The sequence below is a fragment of the Balaenoptera physalus genome, assembly GCF_965194825.1.
Source record: "Balaenoptera physalus genome assembly, chromosome: 13".
Lineage (NCBI taxonomy): Eukaryota > Metazoa > Chordata > Mammalia > Artiodactyla > Balaenopteridae > Balaenoptera > Balaenoptera physalus.
This window is the reverse complement of record NC_138892.1, coordinates 19967759-19992730: the sequence shown is the minus strand read 5'-3', so window position 1 is coordinate 19992730 and position 24972 is coordinate 19967759. Positions and strand designations below refer to the sequence as shown.

The following is a 24972-nucleotide window of genomic DNA, read 5'->3' as shown; positions in this document are numbered from 1 at the left end:
ATTTACTGCTAAATATTTGGTTTTAAGTGCAAAAGGAGTTCAGAGGTAGGGAACCATATAATTGAATGCACAAATTGAGGGATTAGGTAGACAAATCTTGATAGGGATATGGTAGGTTACAGTGGTAAATAAACTGTCAGCTTGTGGCTTAGACTATAGAAAACTTTGATAGCTAGGCAAAAGCTTTAACAGTGGAGGTGACAAAATGGCATGATAGCATAAAATAAGAATTTTGCGAAGGGTACTTTCAGTATATGTATTTCAAATATATTCAGAAATAAGATTAGACTAATTCTGCTTTTTTAAAAAATACTTCATACTACTAAGCAAGTAGTAGTAATAATAAATGAAGTGGATTATTAGAAATTTTACTGATGAGAGTAAGAAGAATTATAAGGATGAAAAACAATTGCTTATGCTTACTATTTTATCCTTCAATAATTAAAAATTATGAGTCAAAAATAGAGTCAATAATCAAAGACTGTGTGTGTTTTGAAGGGCACAGGAAGTGGCCTGTTTCAAATATAACACTAATAAACCAACTATACCGTTCAAAAAACAATCTACTATTGTACATCTTCATGAAGGCTTGGAGGGGTTAAAAAAAATCTTACAAGCTTACATGTTGTTCCTTCATTTTTCCTTAAAACTATAAACAAATGCAGCAGAAACTACCAATTTATCATCACAGAGGTGAGACACTACCTGAGGCCACCCCAGAGGAGAACTGACATCTTATTCAACTTACGTAGACAAACAGATTTTTGAAGGATAGGAATTGTGAGATATTTTGTCATATTTAAAAATAAACCTCAAACACGGGGAGGGAGAAGGCTAAGGTGGGACAAAGTGAGAGAGTGGCATGGACATATATATACTACCAAATGTAAAATAGTTAGCTAGTGGGAAGCAGCCACATAGCACAGGGAGATCAGTTCGGCGCTTTGTGTCCATGTAGAGGGGTGGGATAGGGAGGGTGGGAGGAAGACGCAAGAGGTAGGAGATATGGGGATATATGTTTATGTATAGCTGATTCACTTTGTTATACAGCAGAAACTAACACATCATTGTAAAGCAATTATACTCCAATAAAGATTAAAAAAAAAAAAACCTCAATATTAAACTCTCAACTGCAAAGAAATACCATATGGTAGTTTTCAAAACAGATCGTATTTAGTTATTTCATCTTCAAGGAATTCAGAATAAAAGGACTTTTCCTTTAACTAGCATAAACCTTAACACAAACACCAGTAATACTACCCAGGAAATACTAGCCTTTCATTATTTCCAAGAAAAATTTTGATATACTTGGCAACTGAAATTTGACTATATGCTATAAAGGAGGGAAGGTACTCTTTAACAGTTACATAAATGGACTTTCATAATAAACCTGAAAAATGTTCATGGATATGATTCTCATTTATACAATTCACTTATTACAACCACACAATGGCTACATAAAGCAAGCTTAAAGTTACTGCGATCAATGGTACGGTAATACACTTTGAAGTACTGGTTTTATATTTCATCTACGAGAGCACATGAGAGAACAAAGAGTTAAATACTAGACAGTGGTATTACCAGTTCACGATCATATAAAATTTCAGAAAATTCTTTCATCATTTTATAACTTTTACTCTATTATAATCTTTCATTAACACACTATTTCATTGCCTTGAATTAAAGAAGATCTGCAAATGTGATCAAAAGGTTTTACTAGAATTTTTGGATGTTTCTTATAAAGACATTGAATCCTTATGTTTCATTCACTAGAGGTTAAACTCAACACAAATTGTCTTTTATTTCACTCTTAAAGCTCTTATTAGAACTATGCAATGATTGATCTTGATTCAAAATGCTATAAAAAACTAGAGGGAATTTTAGAAGACAAGCAGAAAACTTTTTTTCTGGAATTATTTAACCATAACATTATAATGAATAATACAGATTCTTCTGATTTCACTTTGTACCTGTAATTATTCAGGCATAGTTTAACTGCTCCTAAATGGAGATTGATCTCCCAAAGAATGCTTCATTGGCTTACCTTCAGAAGGCTCTCAGTCCCTTTCTTTCTCTGTTTCCCACACAAGGACTATTCTTATTTATTAAAAAAAAATTTTTTTTTAAATTTATTTTTTGTCTGCATTGGGTCTTCATTGCTGTGCGCAGGCTTTCTCTAGTTGTGGCAAGTGGGGGCTACTCTTCGTTGCAGTGCACGGTCTTCTCATTGCAGTGGCTTCTCTTGTTGCAGAGCACAGGCTCTAGGCACGTGGGTTCAGTAGTTGTGGCGCACGGGCTTAGTTAATCCGCAGCATGTGGGATTCTTCCTGGACCAGGGATCGAACCTGTGTCTCCCGCATTGGCAGGTGGATTCTTAACCACTGCGCCACCAGGGACTATTTTTAAAAAGATCACTTACTTTGTGATCTCAACTGGGGTGGGGTTGGGGGAGAACAGTCCGCCTTAACTATGGATCTTGAAGACTCAAATATACATGAGCAGAAGTGATATGGAAAGAACTCAGCTACCATGGGATACATATAAGATATTTGATAAACATTCTTTTTCTCTTGTAATAATTTAAAAAAAAATGACACTACTGAGTGAATATCGTATGTAATTTAGTATTCCCTTATCCAGTAATTTGGTTACATTTCTAAAAAAAAAAGATCATTTTTTATTTCCCACCCTTTCTCCCATTCTTGTTAAAAATGATGACAGCTAGAACATGGCAACTACTAATATCCCAAGTTTCACAGACAAAGTGAATGGTACATTACATGCCTCTATTATTTTAGTCTTAAACTAAGAATTCCTTGGTTTCTAAAAGCCAATTTTCCTTCACCATAAATTTTATCTAATATTTTAAAAGATTATTAGGGAGGAGGAGGAGGAAATGGATTTAGTTCTGACATCCTTTGTAGTTACAGTGAGTACTGGGTCTTCTATTTCTTCTGTATCCCCCAAAGTACTAAATGTTGGCTATACTAAACGTGTTTAATAAATACTTGTTGGTCTGACTTGTTCTTACAGAACAGTACTGTTTTTAATATACAAGAACATCTGTTATTTGGCACTGACTGGGAATGAGATGTTCTGTATTCGTGAGTTTTTAAAATAATAAGCTTAACCCATTAAATACTTAAACACCATTTTACCTTCTTTTGGAAGTAGGGGATAATAAATTTTTCTAAATATGCACTTATTTACCTCTCAAATACTGTAATAATTTTAACCTTCTTTGGATAATGCTGGGTCATAATTTGAAGTACTAGTATTTGTATTTTCCTGTGCATATATATATGTGTATATATGGCATACCTGTATATGGTGCACTTGATGAGGGACCATAAAAGAAATGGTGTAGGGACTTCCCTGGTGGCGCAGTGGTTAAGAATCTGCCTGCCAATGCAGGGGACACGGGTTCAAATCCTGGTTGGGGAAGATCCCACATGCCGCAGAGCAACTAAGCCCGTGCGCCACAACTACTGAGCCCGTGTGCCACAACTACTGAAGCTCACACGCCTAGAGCCCATGCTGTGCAGTAAGAGAAGCCACTGCAATGAGAAGCCGGTGCACCGCAACGAAGTGTAGCCCCGCCTCGCCGCAGCTAGAGAAAGCCCGCACACAGCAACGAAGACCCAACACAGCCAAAAATAAATAAATAAATAAATAAAAAAAGAAGAAATGGTGTAGCACATGAGGCCGAATGCCTAGCAATCCTATGATTTACTTGGGAATTTCTTTTCTTAAACACATCTCCTGTCAGATGCTTTGGTAATGGCATCTTTTTAATAAAGATGTGGTGACAGATACAGAATTTTATTCATTCCTTCACCCACTTACTCACTGAATACCTAACACAAGGGCTCTCTTCTTGTGCTGAGATGACTCTAAGGTAATAAAGCATGGCTGGCCTTGCAAAATACCTTATTAGTGAAAAGGCCAGAGCAGTCTACTCTAGGATAATTTTCCTCATCCTCTACAAAACTCCATTTCTCCTTACTCTTGTTCCTCATATGAAAACTGGGCTAATGACATATGAAGAAGGAACATGACATCTTCATTTCAGGAACTGGTACTAGAATGTTTTAGCAAAGGTATCTTTTAAAAAATCATAAATTCTTCACAAACAGAAGATAATACATCTGTAGACATGACACTAAGTATAATTCTATCAATTTTATTAAACCCGACATAATGTTTGATTTTGATCAGAACATACAGGTAATATGAACACCTGCTTTTTCAATAATATAAAAAGACTAAAACTTCTTGAATAAGAGAATCTACCAAATAAGGTTTTTGAGGATTAAATGAATTAATTCATATAAAACACTTAGAATAGGGCCTGGTCACTTATTATCTAAATCAACGATTCTCAGCAGGGGGGTATTCTAACACCTAGGGGACATTTTTGGTTATCCTAATGATTGGGGTGCTACAAGCGTTTAGTGAAAGGTAACCAGGGATGCTAGGCATTCTAGATGACTTTTGAATATCACAGTAAAATTTAGAAATACCTCAAAAGGTGGGGCCATTTCAAGATAGGAGATATGTTTTTTCAATTTTGTTAGTACTCCATCCCCTGACATAACAGTGAATTATTTTGATACTATCCATATAAAAACTGGCTGATTTGCAAGAATGTTATCCTTCCTTATTTTTTCAACGTGATATCCTATAATTTGTGTTGTCATGTTATTTCTATTTTGATTAGCATTATTTCCATACTCTTTCACTTCCCATTGTAAAATTTTAAAAATTACTACTGACTTGAGTTTTTATTCTAATAACTAGTTTTGCCCAAGGCTATGACATTGCAAAACTCCAGATGGCACTATTTACATCGTACTCTGCAAGCCATATCCCTGGAACTGTGTAACTTGGCAGCTTTGCCTCTCTGCCTTACATTTTCCTGTTATCTTATTTTTCTGATACTCAAATTTATTCCTTGTAAAGAGTGACAGACTACACTTCACTATTTCTTCTTATGCAGTCGTATCTGAGCATATACACTGCGTTGTTATTCTATAACAATCTGTTTTTTATAGAAATGTGTAGTATAGTTAAAATACTATTTTATTTAAAATATTATTATTAGCATTTAACAGAAATGTAGTACAATTAAAATAATATTTTTTACAATTATATATTTTGATAGGTTATATTTTCCATGAGTTTCATTTAAGATTATATAGTAGACATTAGAAAACGTTTGTTTAAAAAGGGGGTTTTGGGACTGATAAAGAACCACTGAGTTAAATGAGAACTCAATTTTCTTATAAACTTGCAGAGGTTATAGAATACTAAAACTAGATGGAATCTTAGATAAAAATGAAGTCATATTAGAGAATGCAGAGAAGTAATAAACATCTAAAATATTATTAGATACAAATACCATCTTCTCAGGATGAATTTGAAAATTGCCACTCAGGGGCTTCACTGCTGGTGCAGTGGTTAAGAATCTGCCTACCAATGCAGGGGACACGGGTTTGAGCCCTGATCCGGGAAGATCCCACATGCTGGGGAGCAACTAAGCCCGTTCGTCACAACTACTGAGCCTGTGCTCTAGAGCCCGCAAGCCACAACTGCTGAGCCAGCGTGCTCTGCAACCACTGAAGCCCGCACACCTAGAGCCCATGCTCTGCCACAAGAGAAGCCACTGCAATGAGAAGCCCAGGCACCGCAATAGAAGAGTAGCCCCCGCTCGCTGCAACTGGAGAAAGCCTCTGCGCAGCAAGGAAGACAACACAGCCAAAAAAAAAAAAAAAAAGCCACTCAGGCAGAAGAGTGAGTGAATTAAGAGTGCAGGTACTAGAGCCACACTGCTTGATATTTGAGTTCCTCTCTTTAATAGCTATGTCCCTTTCCACAAATTATTAGCCTCTCTATGCCCTAACTTCCCATCTTGTAAAATGAGGGTAAAAATTGAACCTATCTTGGAGTTGCTGTAAAAACTAAACAAATTTATATAGGTAAGGCACTTACTGTTGGTTAGTATGCAGTAAGGCATTCCATAAAATATTTAGTAATATTTACTTATTAATACTGTAATTCATTTATAGAAAATAAAATACTTTTGTCAGTCTTAGAGAAGATTAAAATGGTTCTGAAATGATTATTCACAGGTTTAAAAACGTATCAGTGATTACCAAGTACCCAGCACAGTACCTGGCACATAGTAGACACTTGATATTTACTGACTGAATGAACTAGTCTCTATATTAATTAATTCTCTATACATTCATTCTCTATATCAAGAGATAAACAAGTGATAACTTTTTAATGGATAGACTGACACACTAGTACAAGTGAGACTATCTTCATTCTGATTCAGAATCTGGAAATTTTCAACAAAACACATAAGCTTTATGAACCTGCTCAGGGGACAGATTGTTTTGAAATGGTGTCCCTAAGGCCACAAATCTCTTAGCTGATTATAATACTGTGTGTCCTTGAAAATGCCAGAGTCAAACATCAGAAAATATGCACAGATCAACAATGTATTTAAAATAATGTTTTTTGAGTTGGCACAGTCAGAGAAACCTTTCTTCTGCTCTTTATAGTACAAAATGTTTAAGAATCCATACTGTAGCACTGCTCCATATTGTAGGACTACATAATAAAGCTTACTATTTGAAAAATTTTATTCACTTATTTTACTCCCCATTTTAATCATTTTAAAGTGTACAGGGACACTTGGCACATTCACAGTGTTCTGCAACCACCACCACTATTTAGTTCTAGAACATTTTCATTATTCCAAAAGGAAACACTGTACCCATTAAGCAGTCACTCCTAAGTTCTTGTCCTCCAACTGCCTGGCAACCACCATCTGTTTTGTTTCTATGGATTTGCTTCTTCTGGAGATTTTATATAATGGAATCACAGACTATTTTATGTCTGGCTTCTTTTACTTAGCATAGTGTTTTCAAGTTTCACCCATGGTGTAGCATGTATCTGTATTTCATTCTTTTTTTATAGCTGAATACTATTTCAGTGTATGGATACACCACATTTTGTTTGTCCTTTCATTTACTGATGGATATCTGGGTTGCTTCCACCTTTTGGCTACTGTAAATAGTGCTGCTAGGAATATTCCTTTACAAGTTTTTGTCTGAATGAACACCTGTTTTTAATTCTTTTGGGTATATACCTAGGATTGGAAATGCTGGGTCACATGTTTAACTTTTTGAGGAACTGCTAAACTCTATTCCATGCCGGCTGCACCATTTTACATTCCTGCCAGAAAACTATGAGGGTTTCAGTTTCTTCACATTCTTCAACACTTGTTTTTTTTCTGACTTTTTGTTTACAGTTATTTTAGTGAGTATTAGTGGTATTTCACTTTGTTTTTGATTTGCATTTCCCTAATGACATTCAGCATCTTTTCACGTGCTTGTTGGCTACTTGTATATCTTCTCTAGACAATTGTCTACTCATGTCCTTTGCCCATTTTTTGATTGGGTTGTTTGTCTCTTTATTGTTGAATTATAAGAGTTCCTTGCATATCTTGTATAAGACCCTTATCAGATATATAATTTGCAAATATTTTCTCCCATTCAGTCGGATGTCTTTTCACTCTCTTGATAGGGTCCTCTGGTGTCCAAGAGTTTTAAATTTTGATGAAGTCCAATTTATTTATTTATTTTTAATAAATGTGTTTTTGGTGTCATATTTAAGAAACCATTGCCAAATCCAAGGTCATAAAGATTTGCTGGTTTTCTTCTCAGAGTTTCCTAGTTTTAGCTGGATGTTGTTGAGGATTCTGCATCTGTATTTATAAAGAATATTGGTGTGCAGTTTTCTTTTTGGGGGATGTCTTTGTCTGGTTTTGGTATCAGGATAATGCTGGCCTTACAGAATGAGTTAGAAAGTGTTTCTTCCTATTCTACTTTCTGAAAGCATTTGAGAGACTGGTGGTTAATTCTTCTTTAAATGTCTGGTAGAATTTACCAGTGAAGAATCCTGTCCTGGCCTTTCTTTGTTGGGAAATTTTTGATTACTGATTCAGTTTCTTTATTTGCTATAAGTTTATTCAGATTTTCTATTTTTTCCTTGAGTTTTGGCAGTTTCATGTTTCCAGGAATTTGTCCATGTCACCTAGGTTATCTAATTTGTTGGTGTATAACTATTCATAGTATTCTCTTATAATCCTTTTGATTTCTGTAAGGTTGGTAGTAATGTCCCCACTTTTTCTGATTTTACCATTTGTAGTGTTTTCTCTTCGTCTGTCTAGCTAATTAATTTTAGCTATAATATGTTTTAGCTATATATGTTAATTTTGTTATATCTTTTCAAAGAAACATCTTTTGGTGTCATTGATTCTATTGTTTTCCATTCCCTATGTTGTTCATCTCTGCTCTAATCTTTATTATCTCCTTACTTCTGCTAGCTTTGGGTGTCTTTATTCTTTTTTTCTAGCTTCTTAAGGTGTCAATTTAGGTTACTGATTTGAGTTCTTTCTTCTTTTTAATGTAGGTGCTCACAGCTATAAATTTCCCTCTGAGCACTGCTTGTACTGCATCCCATAAATTCTGTATGTTGTGTTTTCATTTTCACTCATCTCAAGGTATTTTCTAATTTCCCTTGTGATTTCCTTCTTGACCCACTGGCTAATTAATGACAGTGTGTTATTTAATTTCCATGTATCTGTAGATGTTCTATTTTCCTTCTGTTAATGATTTCTAGTTCATTCCACTGTGATCAAAGAAGATACTTTGTATGATTTCAATCTTTAAAAAAATTATGTAGATTTATTTTGAGGACTAACATATGGTTTATTCTAAAGAGTGTTCCAGGTACACTTGAGAAGAATGTGTATTCTGCTGATGTTGGGAGTGTGTGGAGTGTTTTGTATATGTCTAGTTGGTTTAAAATGTTGTTAAAATCCTCTACTTCTTTACTGAACTTCAGTCTAGTTATTCTATTTAGCATGTCATTTTAAAGCATGGTATCACCAGCATATAATACTCCTCCCAAGATGACACAGGCTTTGAGTATGATTGGACAAGGATATCACTAAGGTATCTTTACAAACAACATAGAGACCCAGACTATGGTAGGCATTACTTTAGTACAGTGACAGGAATGATTTCTGGGATGTAAATGGCTATTTCATCTGCCCAAATTGCACAGCTGCCATTTGGCTGGTGTCTTTATTCATAACTTGGCAATTCTGTACTTTGAGTTAATGAAGACAGTTGTACTGAAACATTTTTCTGTTGTTGTTTGTCCCCTCAGAATTCCTTCTTTCCTTTGTTACTTTGAGAGTGTATGTTACTACTCTTCCTTAAACTTGATTTACTTATATCTTCTGTTTCTGTTAAAAATCTTATCTATATTGTTTAGCTTTCAGCCCAAGAAATTTGACTTTAAAAGCCAATCAGAAATGCCCTTCTGGTTGGCAAATTAAGCTGATAAATTCTAAATTTAGCTCTCCATCTATTGCTACAATTATGTTACCAACCTCCAAAATCTCAGAGACTTAGAAAAATAAGCATACATTTCTTGCTCATGGGTCTGTGGGAAGTTCTATTTCATAATGCCAGATGGTTCCATATCTGCTTAATGTGCTTTGCATTCTGGGGCCAGTAGCTATCTAGGACATGCTTATATTATAGGAGAAGACAGAGGACAGTTGGTCAGGACAAACCATGTAAAACATTTAAAGTGTCTGCTTGAGTCACACCTGCTAACATTACACTGGCTTAAACAAGTCACATGGCTAAGCCCAACGAAGTGGGAAAAGCTCCTTCCACAGGAGCGGGGAAGGGAGAACAAGTATTCACTGAACAGTAACACCATCAACCACAGCCTAGCAAAGTAAGACAATTAGGAGCAACACAGTAAATTTCAAAAAGTTAAACTTATTTAAATTAAAGGACTTACTCTGAAGTTAAGTTTCTTCTCCTTTTTAGAGTAATAATGTTCTTTTTTAAATAAAATAATGGTAATAATAGAAGGCAGCAGAACTTTAAAAAATTCTTCTCACTTGACAAAAAGCTGGCCACCCTCTGTCAGTCCCCTATATTTTAGGACAATTTTACTATTCTATGAAAATCCCACAGTCTCCTACAAGAAAAAAAATCACAGATCTCTGAATGTAATCCCAGGTCTCTCTGGCTGTTGTTCACTATTCAGAGGCTATTCCTTGGCTTGCAAAGACACTCATTTTCCCCCTTCTCAGGTTTCATTATTCCAAATGCTTGTGACTAGGATGCTCCGTGTGTTAGAGAATTAAAACGTCATTATTTCTTCCTAGTGATCTAATTTAAGTTTTACATTAAAAATGGCCCCACTTACTTTTCCGTCTCTATACAAACTTAGTTTTTTTTTAACACTTGGGACCCTACAATCTTAATGTCGTGTAAATCTTTCATGTCCTTGACATGAAAATTTTATAAAAAATAATGGCCTATGACTCTATAACTTTAAAAAGACAAGCTATTGAGAAGATTAAAATTTAAGAAGAAGCTAGTGGCTTTACTTCCAATGTGAAAGGACACATATTTAGTAGTTTTACATGTATACAAGTATTTACTAATACTGACGATTCTGTCATACCTTTATCAAACATTAAAGCTATGCAAAATAGCAGAGCAGCGTTTTCGTTTTTGGTTTTTTGCTGGTTCTTTTTGCTCACAGTACTGCCAAAGCAAATGAAGCAACGGGCACTCGTCTAATGACTGCTTCACTCCTGACTCTTCAGCTTATTTCCACCTCCTGCTCTTGCTCTTCATCGCGTTCTTTACTTGTGATATTCTCCAGCTTTAGGCACTATTAAAACATTATAGCCACCTCATCTGTTCCAAACTAGGGGGTGAGGTGGAAGAATGTGATATTGTAATGTATTGTATCTACAGAAAAACTTTATACAGAGACTTTCAAATTTGTCAAAACACTAAATTTCCCGCGAGTCTTGCTCTAGCAAATGAGATTCTCAGTTCATTATTAAACACTAACTTATCAGATAGGATCTATGAAATAACTTCACAATACGGCAAATGCCTTTTATTATCCTATTGATTGTGTCCACTGTTTGACCTAATATATATTTAGATTTCATAAATGTGCAAATCTAAAATAAGAGGCAGAGAGGCACCCATGAATCAGCAAGGGAAGTTTCCATTAAATGGGATAAGAACTCAACTCACTGGTTTTGAAACTTCTGTTGGTGTCATACTTACATTTTAAGTAAAGTATGCTTCTTTTATAACATTTTGTGGAATATATATAGAAGTTTACATTTTCTCTAATTTTTAAAATGTAATTCTCATTAAAATAAGATGAAAATTCAAAAATTTGGCTGTAACTTATATAAGCAACATACCTGCAGGTATGATCATCACTCACACTTGCAATTTCTTGGCCTTCTTTGGGATCAAATACCAAACCATTAATGAAATCTGAATGGCCCTCTAAAACCTGACATAAGGGGAAAAGTTAGTAAGAACACAGGAAAATAACCTACAATATTCCTACCTAATATTTTTACTTCATTGCTTTCACTGCATGCTTCTCTTTTCTATAAATATTTCTTAAGCAGTCTGCTATTTTTAAAACATGATTTATACACCCACCTTTCTAGAAGGTTTATCTTGGAAAGAAGCTGATCATTCAACACACTGTTATTAGCTTGCTTTTTCTTTTCTAGTGTGCATTTCTTACAAAAACAGAGACTTTTTTTTTTTTTTAAACTGTACCTGTCCTCATATCACCTCATTTCTCACTTATTACATGAAGGTTAAATAAAAGTTAAAGCTAGAAGAACTTTCTAGGGGCTCTGAAATAGAGTCCCCTTCAATTTTTTACCTCATACCTGCTGCTCTGTACACTGGCTGCTCTCTAATAAACACAAAGCATGGACTTCACCTTCTACTGTCTTTATTCACTTGCTCAATGTGACTGCCAGCACTGGAGACAGCTAGTATTATAAGCCCATTATCACAACAACCCAGCAATTCTCTTCTGGCCACAGAAGAAATAAATGGGAAATTATAAGGTAGAGGACTATGCAAGCAGGCAGGTCCAATCAGTCTAAATCTTTACAACTGAAATCCTAAACAGGTCTGTCAGATATCAGATATTTAAATATTTTAATGGATATTGTTCTTGCTTCCTATTTTCCTTCCAAACACTTGAATTTGATCTCAGTTGTAAGATTAATAAAGTGGTTCTATTTGGTACTGCTTACTATTTGGAAATATGTAATTAGGAAAAAAAAGGATTTGATTCAAACATTCCTGTGTAAGTTTAACAAACCCAGGTCCTCCAAATCATTCTTCAAAGCTTATGTCACAGTCTACAAGCCAAATCAAATTAACATTAAATATTTAATGTCTATTATAACTAACAATAATTGTTAGTAACTATTGACTTTTGATGAGTCAAAGTTTTATGTGCCATTTGTACAGATAGTCACTGATACAGCTTTAAATTAATATATACAGTGTACTGTATTATGGTAAAATTGTATATAGCCCATTGTATATAGTTTAGAGCATAACTTTTACTGTTTTCTAAATGATTGGAAAGGTTTATAGTTTATCTTTGTTTTATAACATTATTCATAGTTTTGATTTACTAGAAAGTCAAGAAGGCAATACCGTTCTTATAAAAAACATGATTCGGTTTCAATCCAAACTGAGAGGTATTTATTTAATGAACTCCCCCCCACTTTATTGAGATATATAACACTGTGTAAGTCTAAGGTATACAACATGATGATTTGATATACATATATATTGTGAAACGATTACCATAATAGCATTAGTGAAATGACTACCACAATAGGGTTAGTTAATACCTCTATCACCTCATAAAATTACCATTTTTGTTTTGTGGTGAGAACATTCTACTCTCTTAGCAACTTTCAAGTATATAATACAGTATACTTGTTAACTATACTCATCATGATGTACAGTAGATCCCCAGAACTTATTCCACTTATAACTGGAAGTCCATACCCTTCAATCATCATCTCCCCATTACCCACACTCCCCAGGCCCTGACAACCACCATTCTATTCAGTTTCTATGAGTTCAGCTTTTAAAAAAATTCCTCCCATAAGTGAGATCACATAGTATTTGTCTTTGTCTGACTTACGAGGCAGAAGCTATGATCATCTCCATTTTACAGGTAAGGAAATGAGCACAAAGAGATTGGGAATTTGACCCAAGTCACACTATTACTAAAGTGGTAGAGCTGGGCTTCAAACCCAGGTGGTCTGGCTCCTGTGTCTGTGCTTTTAGCCACTTTGTAGTCCTGTCTCTCACTATGCTGTACTATGTTTGTTCCCTTGAAGTTCAACTCTTACTCTATGTGTGTTCATGTCTATTATACTGAATTTCTACTTCTCCCTCATTTACTGTGTCTACCTAATATTTTAATAAGTGATATCAGATTTATAATCTGCAGTCTTTACTATGATCCTAGATACTTACTACAGCCTAAAATAGAGTAAATGAGATTCTAAACTACATATTTTAAAGGTAACCATAAAGTCATTTTAAATTGGGATAAATCCAATTAAAAAAGCAAAAATAATAAATATGTTTTAAAATAAAGATTTACAAATTATACTTGTCAACATACCTTGTATTCATTTTTATCTTGAAGGTCTGAAGTAAATAATCTAATTTTCATATCAGCAGCAGAAGTGCAAAATCTGGAAGTAAGAAAATGAAAACAAACCCATTTTTAGCCTAAGTGAAAGTTCTCCCCACCTCCAACCACCAAAGCTGTTTTCATAACTCATAATCATGTTTTTGTTCGGGCAGAAAGGGGATGCTGTGGTTCTGTTGTAAAAAGTGTTATTACAACTATTACTCAAAGTAGGAGGCACTTAAATATCTTTGGAAAACATACAAAAATTAGTATATTGGATTTGTCTCTTCAATAAGAAACGTGTAGAATTTTATTATAAATCACCACATGAATTTAATGTTTAACTTTTTCTTAAAGGCAGAAAAGGATGGGCATCTTTATTTAGCTAGGTCAATATTAGATATTAAAATAGTTAATAATTTTAGATATTAAAAATAGTTATACATCTTAAGTCTTTGCCTTCTTCAGTTATCCATAAGCCTTCTTACTTTAAGATATATTGAATTCAATAAATCAGACAGAAGATGATAATCTTTTTATACCTATAAAAGCTGATATACTTCTATCTACTAAAAGCTGGAGTATTATTCACACTGATCGTAACATTTAAGGTACTGTTTAGAAGTACATCAATGTATGTCACATTAAAAAACAAAATCTAATCAATAAACAACTATTTTTTAACTAGTTTGCCTTCAATCCTAAAATTTTTAGATTCTCAGCATGTCAGATTATGGCTGAGGAAGAAACAGAAGTTATATTTATATATTGGAAAACAAAGTTTATTTCCAATTGTCTTCAGATAAATGAGTATCATATGGATCTAAATTTCTCAAGTTCTGACTGCATTAAAGTTAACCATTTTTTCTCAACTAATACATTTAGTTTAATTAATTAATTAATTTTATTTATTTATTTTTTTGGCTGAGCCGCGTGGCATACGGGATCTTAGTTCTCTGACCAGGGATCAAACCCGTGCCCCCTGCAGTGGAAACGCGGAGTCTTAACCACTGGACTGCCATGGAAGTCCTCTAAGTTTATTTAATTTAAATAAAGTTTAAATTAAAGAAGGCTCCTAATCTATAGACCTGGATATGTTGGTAGATCTCTGCTACCATGCCTTTTCAATGATTAGTTAAGAGCCATTGGAAGAAATAGATCAAAGCCAGCAGGGAAATGCCTTCTCTTGTCCAAGGCTTTCTCGGAGATGAAATTAAAAGTTGTAGGGAAATAAAGTACAAATTGACCCTTGAACAACATGAGTTTGAACTCCACAGGTCTATTTATATGTGGATATTTTTCGATAGTAACTAATACACAGTCTGTGGTCGGTTGAATCCTCAGATGTGGAGGAACCTCAGATAGAGAGTGCTGTTTATAAATTATACCCAGGTTATAACCACCCCCTGCCACATTGTTCAGGTGTCAACTGTAGCTCTTCTCCCCACAACTGGGACTATGCTGTTGTAAAGTATTTATAACCAGAGCTGAAATTTTCTAATCTTTTGCCTTTCCTTGACAATGTTAAACTTACTTGATTACTGGAGGCAATGAATTAAGTCTAGTCTCTGGGCTCCAAGCTATGCCATCAACCCTGACTCCATGGTGAAATGTTCGTAGTGTTTTATACTGAATTCCTTCAATGTCTGCTTCTTCTTCCTAAGCATACACAGTAAATGTTTTAATAAGTTATGAGAACAAACAATATAAAACTGTGTATTCATTATAATGAAGAATCTATCAGGGGTCCATGAATATTCTTTTGAGAAGTTCAAAAGCAGATCTGATATTAAGATGTAACTAGTTTACTAACAACAACAAAAATATCTGAAGCTGTCTAAGCCTCACAAAATAACTCTCTAAGGTAACTAAAAACAAACAATATACTGGTTATACTTTATCTTACTTAGGAGACATTTTATTCCTAATAGTAAATACATTTCACAGCAAACACAATGAAAATGGAATGCTCTAAGAATCAGAATATTCTAGGTAAATGAATTACCATGCATGGATTATCAAGTAACAATATAAAAAATATATACTGAACATATTATGTACAAGATACTTTGTGCCTTATGATGCCTCGAAGTCATTATAATGAGTATCAATAATTTTCACGTAGTATTATACATGGCACGATACATGTGTGGGATGTTACAAACTATTCATCTATACTATATACTATTACACTCTGTGAATAGTGAATATACAAATAATGATCTGATTAGTCTTTTGGATATTTGATTCTGGGTAAGATGTTTAATAAAGTCAGCTTATCTCCTTGGCTTAGTACTACTAAAATGATTTCAGTTTATTCTCATGGCAAGATGAAGAAAAAAATGAATTTTAAAAAGTCATTTCTGTCTGGCAATATGGACAATAACCAGAAAAGCTTTCTGACTACAAAAATAATGCAAAAATCCAAATCCAGAGAAGCAACTGAGCACCAAGGCATAAAGCTATCTTAAGGACATCTGCCCACATCCAATAACTAACAGCTTCAGTTTGTAGGGGATGGAAGACAAAACTTAGTGCCTGAACAAAGAGGGATGCAGATCAGAGACCTCTGCATAGATCCAGGACCTTTAAAGGGGAAGTAGGGGAAGAAAACCCCCGAAACCAAAAGTGCCATGCAAAATATGTACCATGGGTGAAGGCCAAGAAAGAGAAAAAGTCACTTGTGAGAAATCTCAACCATTGGCTGGCCCTAACGTGAGTTTGGGGCTGGAATTCACACTAACTATGTGCTCCAGAAAATGACAATTTAAAAATGTCCACATGTTGATAGTGGCCCCAAGCACTTGACAAAGGCAAATTCTCTTTGGGTGAACTTCCTCTACACAGGTCTCACAGAGTTCTGACAGATATAGTTTAATCAGATATGATCTTACCTGCACACACTACTACATATGAAAACAAAGTACCACAAACACAAATAGAAGAATCAACCTGGAGACATTAGATTAAAAAATTAGATACAGGGACTTCCCTGGTAGTCCAGTGGTTTAAGAATCCGCCTCCAACGCAGGGGACACGGGTTCAATCCCTGGTTGGGAACTAATACCCCACATGCCATAAGGCAACTGAGCCTGCACGCCACAACTACTGAGCCCACACGCTCTGGAGCCCAAGTGCCACAATTAGAGAGCCCGTGTGTGCTGCAACTACTGAGCCCGCGCGCCACAACTAGAGAGAAGCCCACACACTGCCACGAAGAGGTCCCGCGCTGCAACGAAAGATCCCGTGTGCCGCAACTAAGACCTGACACAGCCATAAATAAATAAATAAATAAATAAATATTTTAAAAAATTAGATACAAAAAAGATGTATTTATAAGGATCTAGAGGAGGTAATCAAAAAATATGAGTAAGCAACAAGAGATTACCCAAAATGACCAGACAGATTTTAAAAGGAGCTAAATAAAAACGTCTAGATAAAAATACCATAATGAGAAAAAAAAAAATCAATGCTTAGAGGAGCTGGAAGACAGATTTGAAAAAATTATTCAGAATGCAGCTAAGAGAAGACAAAAAAAAAATGTTAAGAGGGATTCAGTGAGAAGTTCCACCATATATCTAATTCGGGTTGTAGAAGAAATGAGTAGAGGGAATAGGGGAAGAGTCAATATTTGAAGAGATAATGGCAAAAGATTCATCATACTTGACTAAAGGTACCAATATGCATATTTAGAAAGAACAATAAATCCTAGGCAGCTTAAAAAAAAATCTGCAGTTAGACACAACATAGTAAAACTTCAGAACACACAAACTCATGATATATACATATGTGTGTGTATATATATAGGTGTGGGCATATATGTGAGGGGGAGAGGGAGAGAGAAGGGAAGAGAGTGAGAGAGGTATCTTAGAAATAGTAGCCAGAAAGAAAAGACAGGTTTCCTATAAAAGTAATAATTAGAACAACCATTGACTTCTTAGCAGAAACAAATGCAGGCAGACAGTGGAATATCTTCAAAATGACAGGAAAAACTGTTGAATTGTAGCCACAACAAAACTGTTTCTCAAGAATGAAGCTGTCTTAAAGATATTTTCATAAAAACCAAAACCAAGGGTTGGCATCAGTGAAGTCTCACTAAAGGATCTCCAAAAGCAGAGGCTGACAAACTATGGCTAAGGGGCCAAATCTGGTCTATGGTCTGGTTTGGTATGGCCCACAAGCTGAGAATCATTTTTATATTTTTAAAGAGTTGTAAAAAACAAAGAATAATTTGCAACAGACACCTTAAATGGCCTGGCAAAGCTTAAAATATTTACTACCTGGCCCTTCACAGAAAAAGTTTAAACTTTTTCTTGTAGTAAAGGATGTGCTTTTAGGTGAAGAAAATTGACCCCTGAAGGCAGGCCTGAGATGTAAGGAACAGTGAGTAAAAAAATCAAAGGCAAACATGCGGGTAAATCTATCAAATACTAGTCACATAAAACAATACTGAATTTGTGGGGTAAAATGAAAAGAAAAATGATAGAGAACTAAAATATAACAATAAGTCTGTAGGGGGTGACAGTTCAAGTGTCAAAGGTCCTTGCTTTGTTCATGAAGAAGTTAAAGATATTAATTTTAACACTGTCTAATTAAGGATGCATATTAAAATATCTATGGTAACCATTAAAAGAAGAGAAACAACACGTAAAACTTCCAAACTATCAGGGAGAAAAAAGATGAAAGGAGGGGGTAACAAAACTCAAACAGAAGACACAAGAATATGCATATTGGCAATGTTTTCAATAGCAAAATACTATGCGATAGAGGAATAGATCAATTGTGGTATGTTCATATTATATAACACCATACTACAATGAAGATATATGAATTTTTACATAGAGGAATCTAACAAATATACTGTCAATAACAAACAGTAGAAGAACATAATACAGAATAATTTCACTGATATAAAGTTTAAAACATGAAAAACAGTATGCTGATTTGCAATACCTACACATGGTAACTCTGAAGAAAAAATTTCAGACATGGTTACACCTTGGGGATGAGAAGAAAAGGCGGTAAGGAAAGAAAACCCAGGGGGCTTCAAAGGAATTGCTAATGTTCCCTTTCTTAAGCTAGGTAGTAGGTATACAGGGATCTATTATTATTATTCTTTATACCTTATAATGATAATACATATTTTAAAACATGCTTTATAAGCTTAAAATATTGCAATTTTAAAAATAATCATTGTTTTATTATTTAAATCAAAACCCTAAATGGGTCTTGAGACTAAAGCACAATTTTTCATGACAAATTTGCCCAAGGAATCTTCTGTGTTGACTATAGTTATTCTTCATAAAAGTTTCTAAGATTATAAAATAGGATCAGGGAAAAAAATCCAGAGTAGGTGAAACTTGATATTTAATTGAATACATATGTCTATACAGATAGAAATTATGTGAAGGACTGTTCTAAGAATTCCATTCATCCTGAATCTAAATCCAAAGTTTTATAATGTGTACTTTAATTGAATCCTAGTGGATGTGTTCATTTTTCCAGGATAGCCTTTGCAATCCTAGCCGTCATCTCACAAATATATTACATACATCTTTCTCTATGTGATTCAGATACCCCTTGAAAATAACTTTAAATTTCAGGTGAGCTTAACAGAAAAAAGTTTTTCCATAAATGAAAAAGGAAACAGAAATGCATTTATCAAGGAAAGAAAAACTGTCAAATTTTATTACTTCATAATTTGTCTGCATAATAACTGTATAGCTAACAGTCCGACATCCCAAGGCAGCAATCACTAAGTAATTTAAAAGTATGGTTAGGAGCCTAATCATATCTGACTTCATAGTTTGGGTTACATCTGTTTTCCCACACTTGACAAATCAATCTTCTAAAAATGAAGTTTTTACCATCAAAATACACATTATTTTGCTACTGTAACAACAGTATTGATAATTACGTCCCGTAATTTGTTATCGAAGGTATATATGGAGTTATCGGGTGGTCGTGGGGATAAAGAAATCCCAGGGACTGTACAGCCTGAGTTTTATGTACTACCAGTGAAACCTTTTTTTCCTGGCAGCAATGTCTGCCATTGAGCCAACTAAAAGGCCAGGGTGTGTGTGTGGTATAGGCAGAGATGAATGCTATTTTGGGTTTAGTCTGGGGTGTAGGCAGTACTGTATAGGCAGGAAATTAAGATACCTTGGAAAACTTGCTATAATACAAATCCTCACACAAGGCTCCAGCGTTATTTGAGGTTGGGGCAACGCCAGGCTGGTGAAAGGGCTACTCTAAGGGCTTGAAATTGGCAGGCCCTCCCGCCACACCCATCTAAGGCCAGATACAGAATTTTAGTTGGATGAGACTGTAAAGTTTACCTAGTCTACTTCTTTCATCTAATGCTTAAATCTCTAGTAGGCCATTTGAAAAAAGTTTGCACAACCCTTCTCTAAACATTTTCAAGTGAGAGGGAACTAGCTATTTTTGGGGGGAGCTTATTCAATTTGGGGGGTAGTTCTAATTATTCGAAGAGTTCTCTTTAACATTAAACCAAAATCTGTTTCCATGTAAATTCTATTCATTGCTCCAAATTCTGCTCTCTGGAACCATCAATGAGGTAGTCTAATTCAGTGACGGCAAATATCTGGCCATAGATGATCTCCCCTAGGTGAACACACTCAAAGAAGCAGTTTCAGCATCAGTCTTAAAGCATTATAAGCAACAACTCCACTCAAATAGAACTGACAAATAACATAAAAAACAGTTACTATTCTGAGTCTAATCTCTCTTTCACATGACCGTTTTAAACTTTTTAACACCACTCTGAAATTTGTCTTCAAATACATTATCTCCTTTGAATCATAATACACTGCTAAGAACTGAAGTAAACACTAAATATTACTGTCAATTTACAGAGGAGGATATGGAGTTGTTCTGTCCAGTATGGCAGCCATAGTAACATGGGGCTATTAAGCACTTGAAATGTGGTTAGTTCAAGCTGAGACATGAACACTTTATAAAGTGCAAAATCCACACCAGATTTCAAAGATGTAGTATAAAAAGAATATAGAAGTATCTCATTAGTAATTTTTATATTGTTCCACATAAAATATTTTGGATATGCTGGGTAAAAAATATATTAATAAAATTAATTTCATCTACTTTTTACATTTCAAAATGTGGTTAGTACATTTAAATTTATATTTGTGGCTCACATTATATTTCTGTTGGACAGCACTGAATTAACTTCCTCTGGCAGTTTAATCACCGCACTGATTCATGGTGAACATCCAGGTGACTAAAAACTCTAAGTCACAACTCTCCCTTCTAAGCTCTAGCAGTCTATCATTTTAAGACTTTATATTCATCTTCATTAAATTTTAGCTTGGTCAACTTTTGGCCCATTAATCCAATCTATTAAACAATATTTGGATTCTGAGCGGAGTCCAGCATACAACAGGTGTTCAATAAAAATTTGTTAAATGAAGTCTGTCATCCAAAGCATTAGGTATCCTTTTCAACTTCATGTTCTATGTAAATTCAATGTGCTTGCCTAAGTCAAGTGTTCTCATCCAAGTCCAAGAAGAGGTTGCCATTTCTTACTGATGACCTTTTGAACACACTTAGAAACTTTCATGCTCCCTCTGCCCTTTACTTTTATAGCAGTTATCTTATTGCATTGCTTTACATTTAAACATCTCCTTGAGGACAGGGTCCTTGCTTTTTTAAAGTATGTATCACCAGTTCCCAGCACCTGATCTGCACTCAATGGGTATTTGACAAATACATGACACCAATCAATAGTACTATCATTTGGCTCAAATTTCCAACATATTCAAAAGAACACCACAAGATTCTGAAAAATGCTTTGTTGAAATTCACATTTACTACATCAGCAGTGTTTTCCTAACAGTCTTAGAATGAGGATTGCCTTTCTGACAGGAATGTGGAAATCTTTCAATTCAACTTTAGTTTTTTCTCAAGATAAGAAATTCAGTGCTACAGAACCTGAAGGTCCTAACATGAGAGAATAGGAACAGTGTTTAAACGCTTCTTAATTAGATAAAAAATAACTTCAAAAGAAGCAATCTGAATCCCCAATGGCAAATTACTGAAACTCAATTCTCCTCCAGAACTGTTTGAACTACGGCTTCAACCTATCTGAATAGCAGCAAAGAAGGAAAAGAACAGGGGTATAAAAATGAGATTTAGATCTTGTTTCTTCAGTTACTAGTCAGATAAATCCCTGAACCTCTTTGAAGTAGAATGGAAACTCCATGAGGACAGTGACAGTTGTTTAACTGTATCTCCAGTACGTGGCACAGAATATAATTTGTGTTCACTACTTGCGAAATTAATAAAAATCCAATTCTTTCCTTAGGTTATCTGGGGGTAAGACCCATATTGCCAGCTTCACAGGTCTGAGGATCAACAAGGAAAATGCATATGACCACAAACCATAACAGAGCAATACAAACGTTTTTTACTCATTTTTTTTTCTCATTTTGTCATTTTCCCTCTGCCACCCATCACCTCTGCCTTTTCTTTTTTCCTTATTTCTTCTTCCTTTTTGACTTTCTCCCTCAACGTTTTTTAGCTGAACATAAACTAGTGCTAAAGCATATTTTTTCAGTACTTCTGAATACAATTCTATGTTTACTGCTATTAATTTTAAAAGTAATGAAGCAAAATATCAATTTTATCTGTAGGGGGCTGCTTTCTTCTTTTGTAGGTTAGTAGCCTGTATTAGAGAAATGGTTTCCCTTCAGTCTTTTTCAAGACTGTGTTACATTATTTCTGTTAATCACATGACTTTTTATGATCCTAACCTGATAGTCCAGCTGAAATTAGGTCGAGGACTATATGTAGCCTAAAAGCTAGAAATTCCTACCCCAACCCTAAGAGACAACATGGGATAATGTAAGAGCTTTTGTATTCTACGCAGACACCAACAAACTGAAGCTTTTAATTCATACTTTCTCTTTAGGATAAATATACACACAGTCTAATTATGTATAACCTAATACATTTATTGCACTGTAAAATGCTAAACTGCATTTATGATGTCAAAATACTGTAAGATACCAAACTGCCTTCTCAGTAAAAGAGGAAATAATATTTACAATGTTTATAACATCACTTTGGTGATAAAGTTTAAATCTTTGAAAATTGGTCTCTGTCAAATTACCTCATTGATTAACCTCAATTTTGGAAATAGTGTTCCATGAATAACATTCTAATAAACAAAGGATTAACCAGAGATTCCTGAGGGTTGACCTCTCATTGTTCAAAGTCTCTCTTACATGTAGAACTAGCTTTCTTGTGAGAAAAGATGGTGTGCACCACACCATTAAATATGGGGTTGTGCCTGAGTGTCACCGATGACCAAATCAATGATAGCTAAAACATACATATGTATTAAATGTGTCAGGTGCCTTCCAGGAACTGTACATGCTAACTCATGACATTCTCACAAAACCCTATTAAGTGCAGTTGACCCTTGAACAACATGAGTTTGAACTGTGCAGATCCACTTACATGCAGATTTTTTTCAATACATACATACTATAGGATTATATGATCAGCTGTTGGTTGAATCCACGTATGAGGAACCAGGGTACTATAGATACACCTGGATTTTGACCGCACTCATTGGCACCCTTCACCTCTGCATTGTTCAAGGGTCCAGTGTATTATTTTCCTCATTTTTACCGAAGCGAGGTTAAGTACCTGTTCAAGGCCGTATAGCTATTAAGAGGTAAAGCCAGGAAGGAGTAAAAACCTAGCCATTTTGGCTCCAGAGTCATTGTCTTAATGACTATGTTAAACTGACTGTTCAATGAGTATGATCTCACACTTTGTATTCTCTAGATGTATAAAAAGTATGACAGCATATTAATAGGAAAGCTGAATATCATCATAGCTATAAAATCTCCTGGAGGATTGTTTTTTAAGCTCTCAATACTAGCTTGTTTCCTATGTTAAACTGAAATGTATCAATAGAAAAGCTGGATTTAGTCATTAATCAGAGCTCATCGAATTGATATTTTTCCCTGTACATATGTTCAGTTAATCATAAACTTCAATTACCAGAATATTCCATTTCTAATCACGAGGCACAAGAGAAGCCTTATATACATAGGCTTGCCCCTGAACAACAACAGGAGTTAGGGCGATGACCGTCCTCGCAGTCGAAAATCCTATTATAACTTGCACTAGGCCCTCCCTGTGGGCAGCTCCTTGGCATTTGCAGATTCAACTAACTTAAGATCCTATAGTATCCTAATATTTACTATTGAAAAAAGTCCATGTATAAGTGAATCATGCAGTTCAAACCCATGTTGTTCAAGGGTCAACTATATTCTTTTTCACTACTTATTCAATGTTTGCACAAGTATCAGGTATATATTACTGGGAATGTCTTTCTCAGTAGTTCTTCATATCATTTTTTTTTTAAACATTCAAACTCAATATACTTTTAAAGTTTAGCCAAAGTTTACCAAAGTTTGTATAAGTTTTCTTATCAGTGAAATATCTTCACTGTCATTCACTGCAGTTTTGTACACTAACCTGAAATGTACATGTGCCAATGACCACGAAATTATTGCCACCATATGCAATTAGGTTTCCTGAATCCCCACTCTCAAAGGGATTGAATTCTACCACATGCACATAATCTTCGCAATCCACAGTGTAGGCAGCATTTCTTGTGGCATCTTGCTTCATCCTGTATGGCAGAACTCATGCAGCTGTAAAAATAGCCTTCTATTGGACAAGGTCACGAAACTGTGGATTACAGCACAGAAGCAGTTAGACAGAAACCGTCAAAGGATTACTTTACACAATTAATCAAAATAAGGATGTGACTACAGGCAGATCAAAAAAAAATTACTTATTCATATACTTTGTGAATGATACTTGCAGAATAAGTCACCACAAAATTCTGTTTAGATTGTTTAAAAGATATAGTGAGTACTTAAAGATAGAATCACATTAGTAGTAAATATATTCATAAAAAATTAATGATAGTTAAAATTCATGGAGCACTATTTGCAGGTGCCACGTTAAGTATTTTACTGACATTATCACGTCTAATACTTGCACAAGCCTAAGAGGGAGGTGCTAACTCTGATCCCCATTTTACAGATGAAGAAATCGAGACTTTAGATGATTAACTAGCTTTCCACTCTCATAAGAGAAGCCAGAATTTGAGACCTTCCTAAGTGTTGGACACCAGTACTAGAGAAGAAAAACACAGACTCCTGCCTTGAAGGAGCTCACAATCCAGGGTTATTTATGATTCAGTGTGAAAAGTGCCATAATATAAGCAGATACAAAATATACGATCTGGAGGAAGGAGTGCCAACATGGGATACAAAAATAATATTCATAAGGCCAGGC

General features: G+C 34.9%; 1 protein-coding gene across 1 annotated transcript in view; it reads right to left on the bottom strand.

Moving 5' to 3' along the window:
* Window positions 1-24972, bottom strand: part of NUP37 (nucleoporin 37) — a 42131-nt gene that overhangs the window by 16436 nt on the left and 723 nt on the right. The window contains exons 2-5 of the mRNA XM_082419525.1: window positions 24142-24357; window positions 15146-15270; window positions 13600-13672; window positions 11336-11430 (exon numbers count right to left, since the gene is read on the bottom strand). Of these exons, the coding sequence (XP_082275651.1) occupies window positions 11336-11430; window positions 13600-13672; window positions 15146-15270; window positions 24142-24297 (449 nt within the window). The 5' untranslated portion in view covers window positions 24298-24357. The remainder of the gene's footprint in view (window positions 1-11335; window positions 11431-13599; window positions 13673-15145; window positions 15271-24141; window positions 24358-24972) is intronic.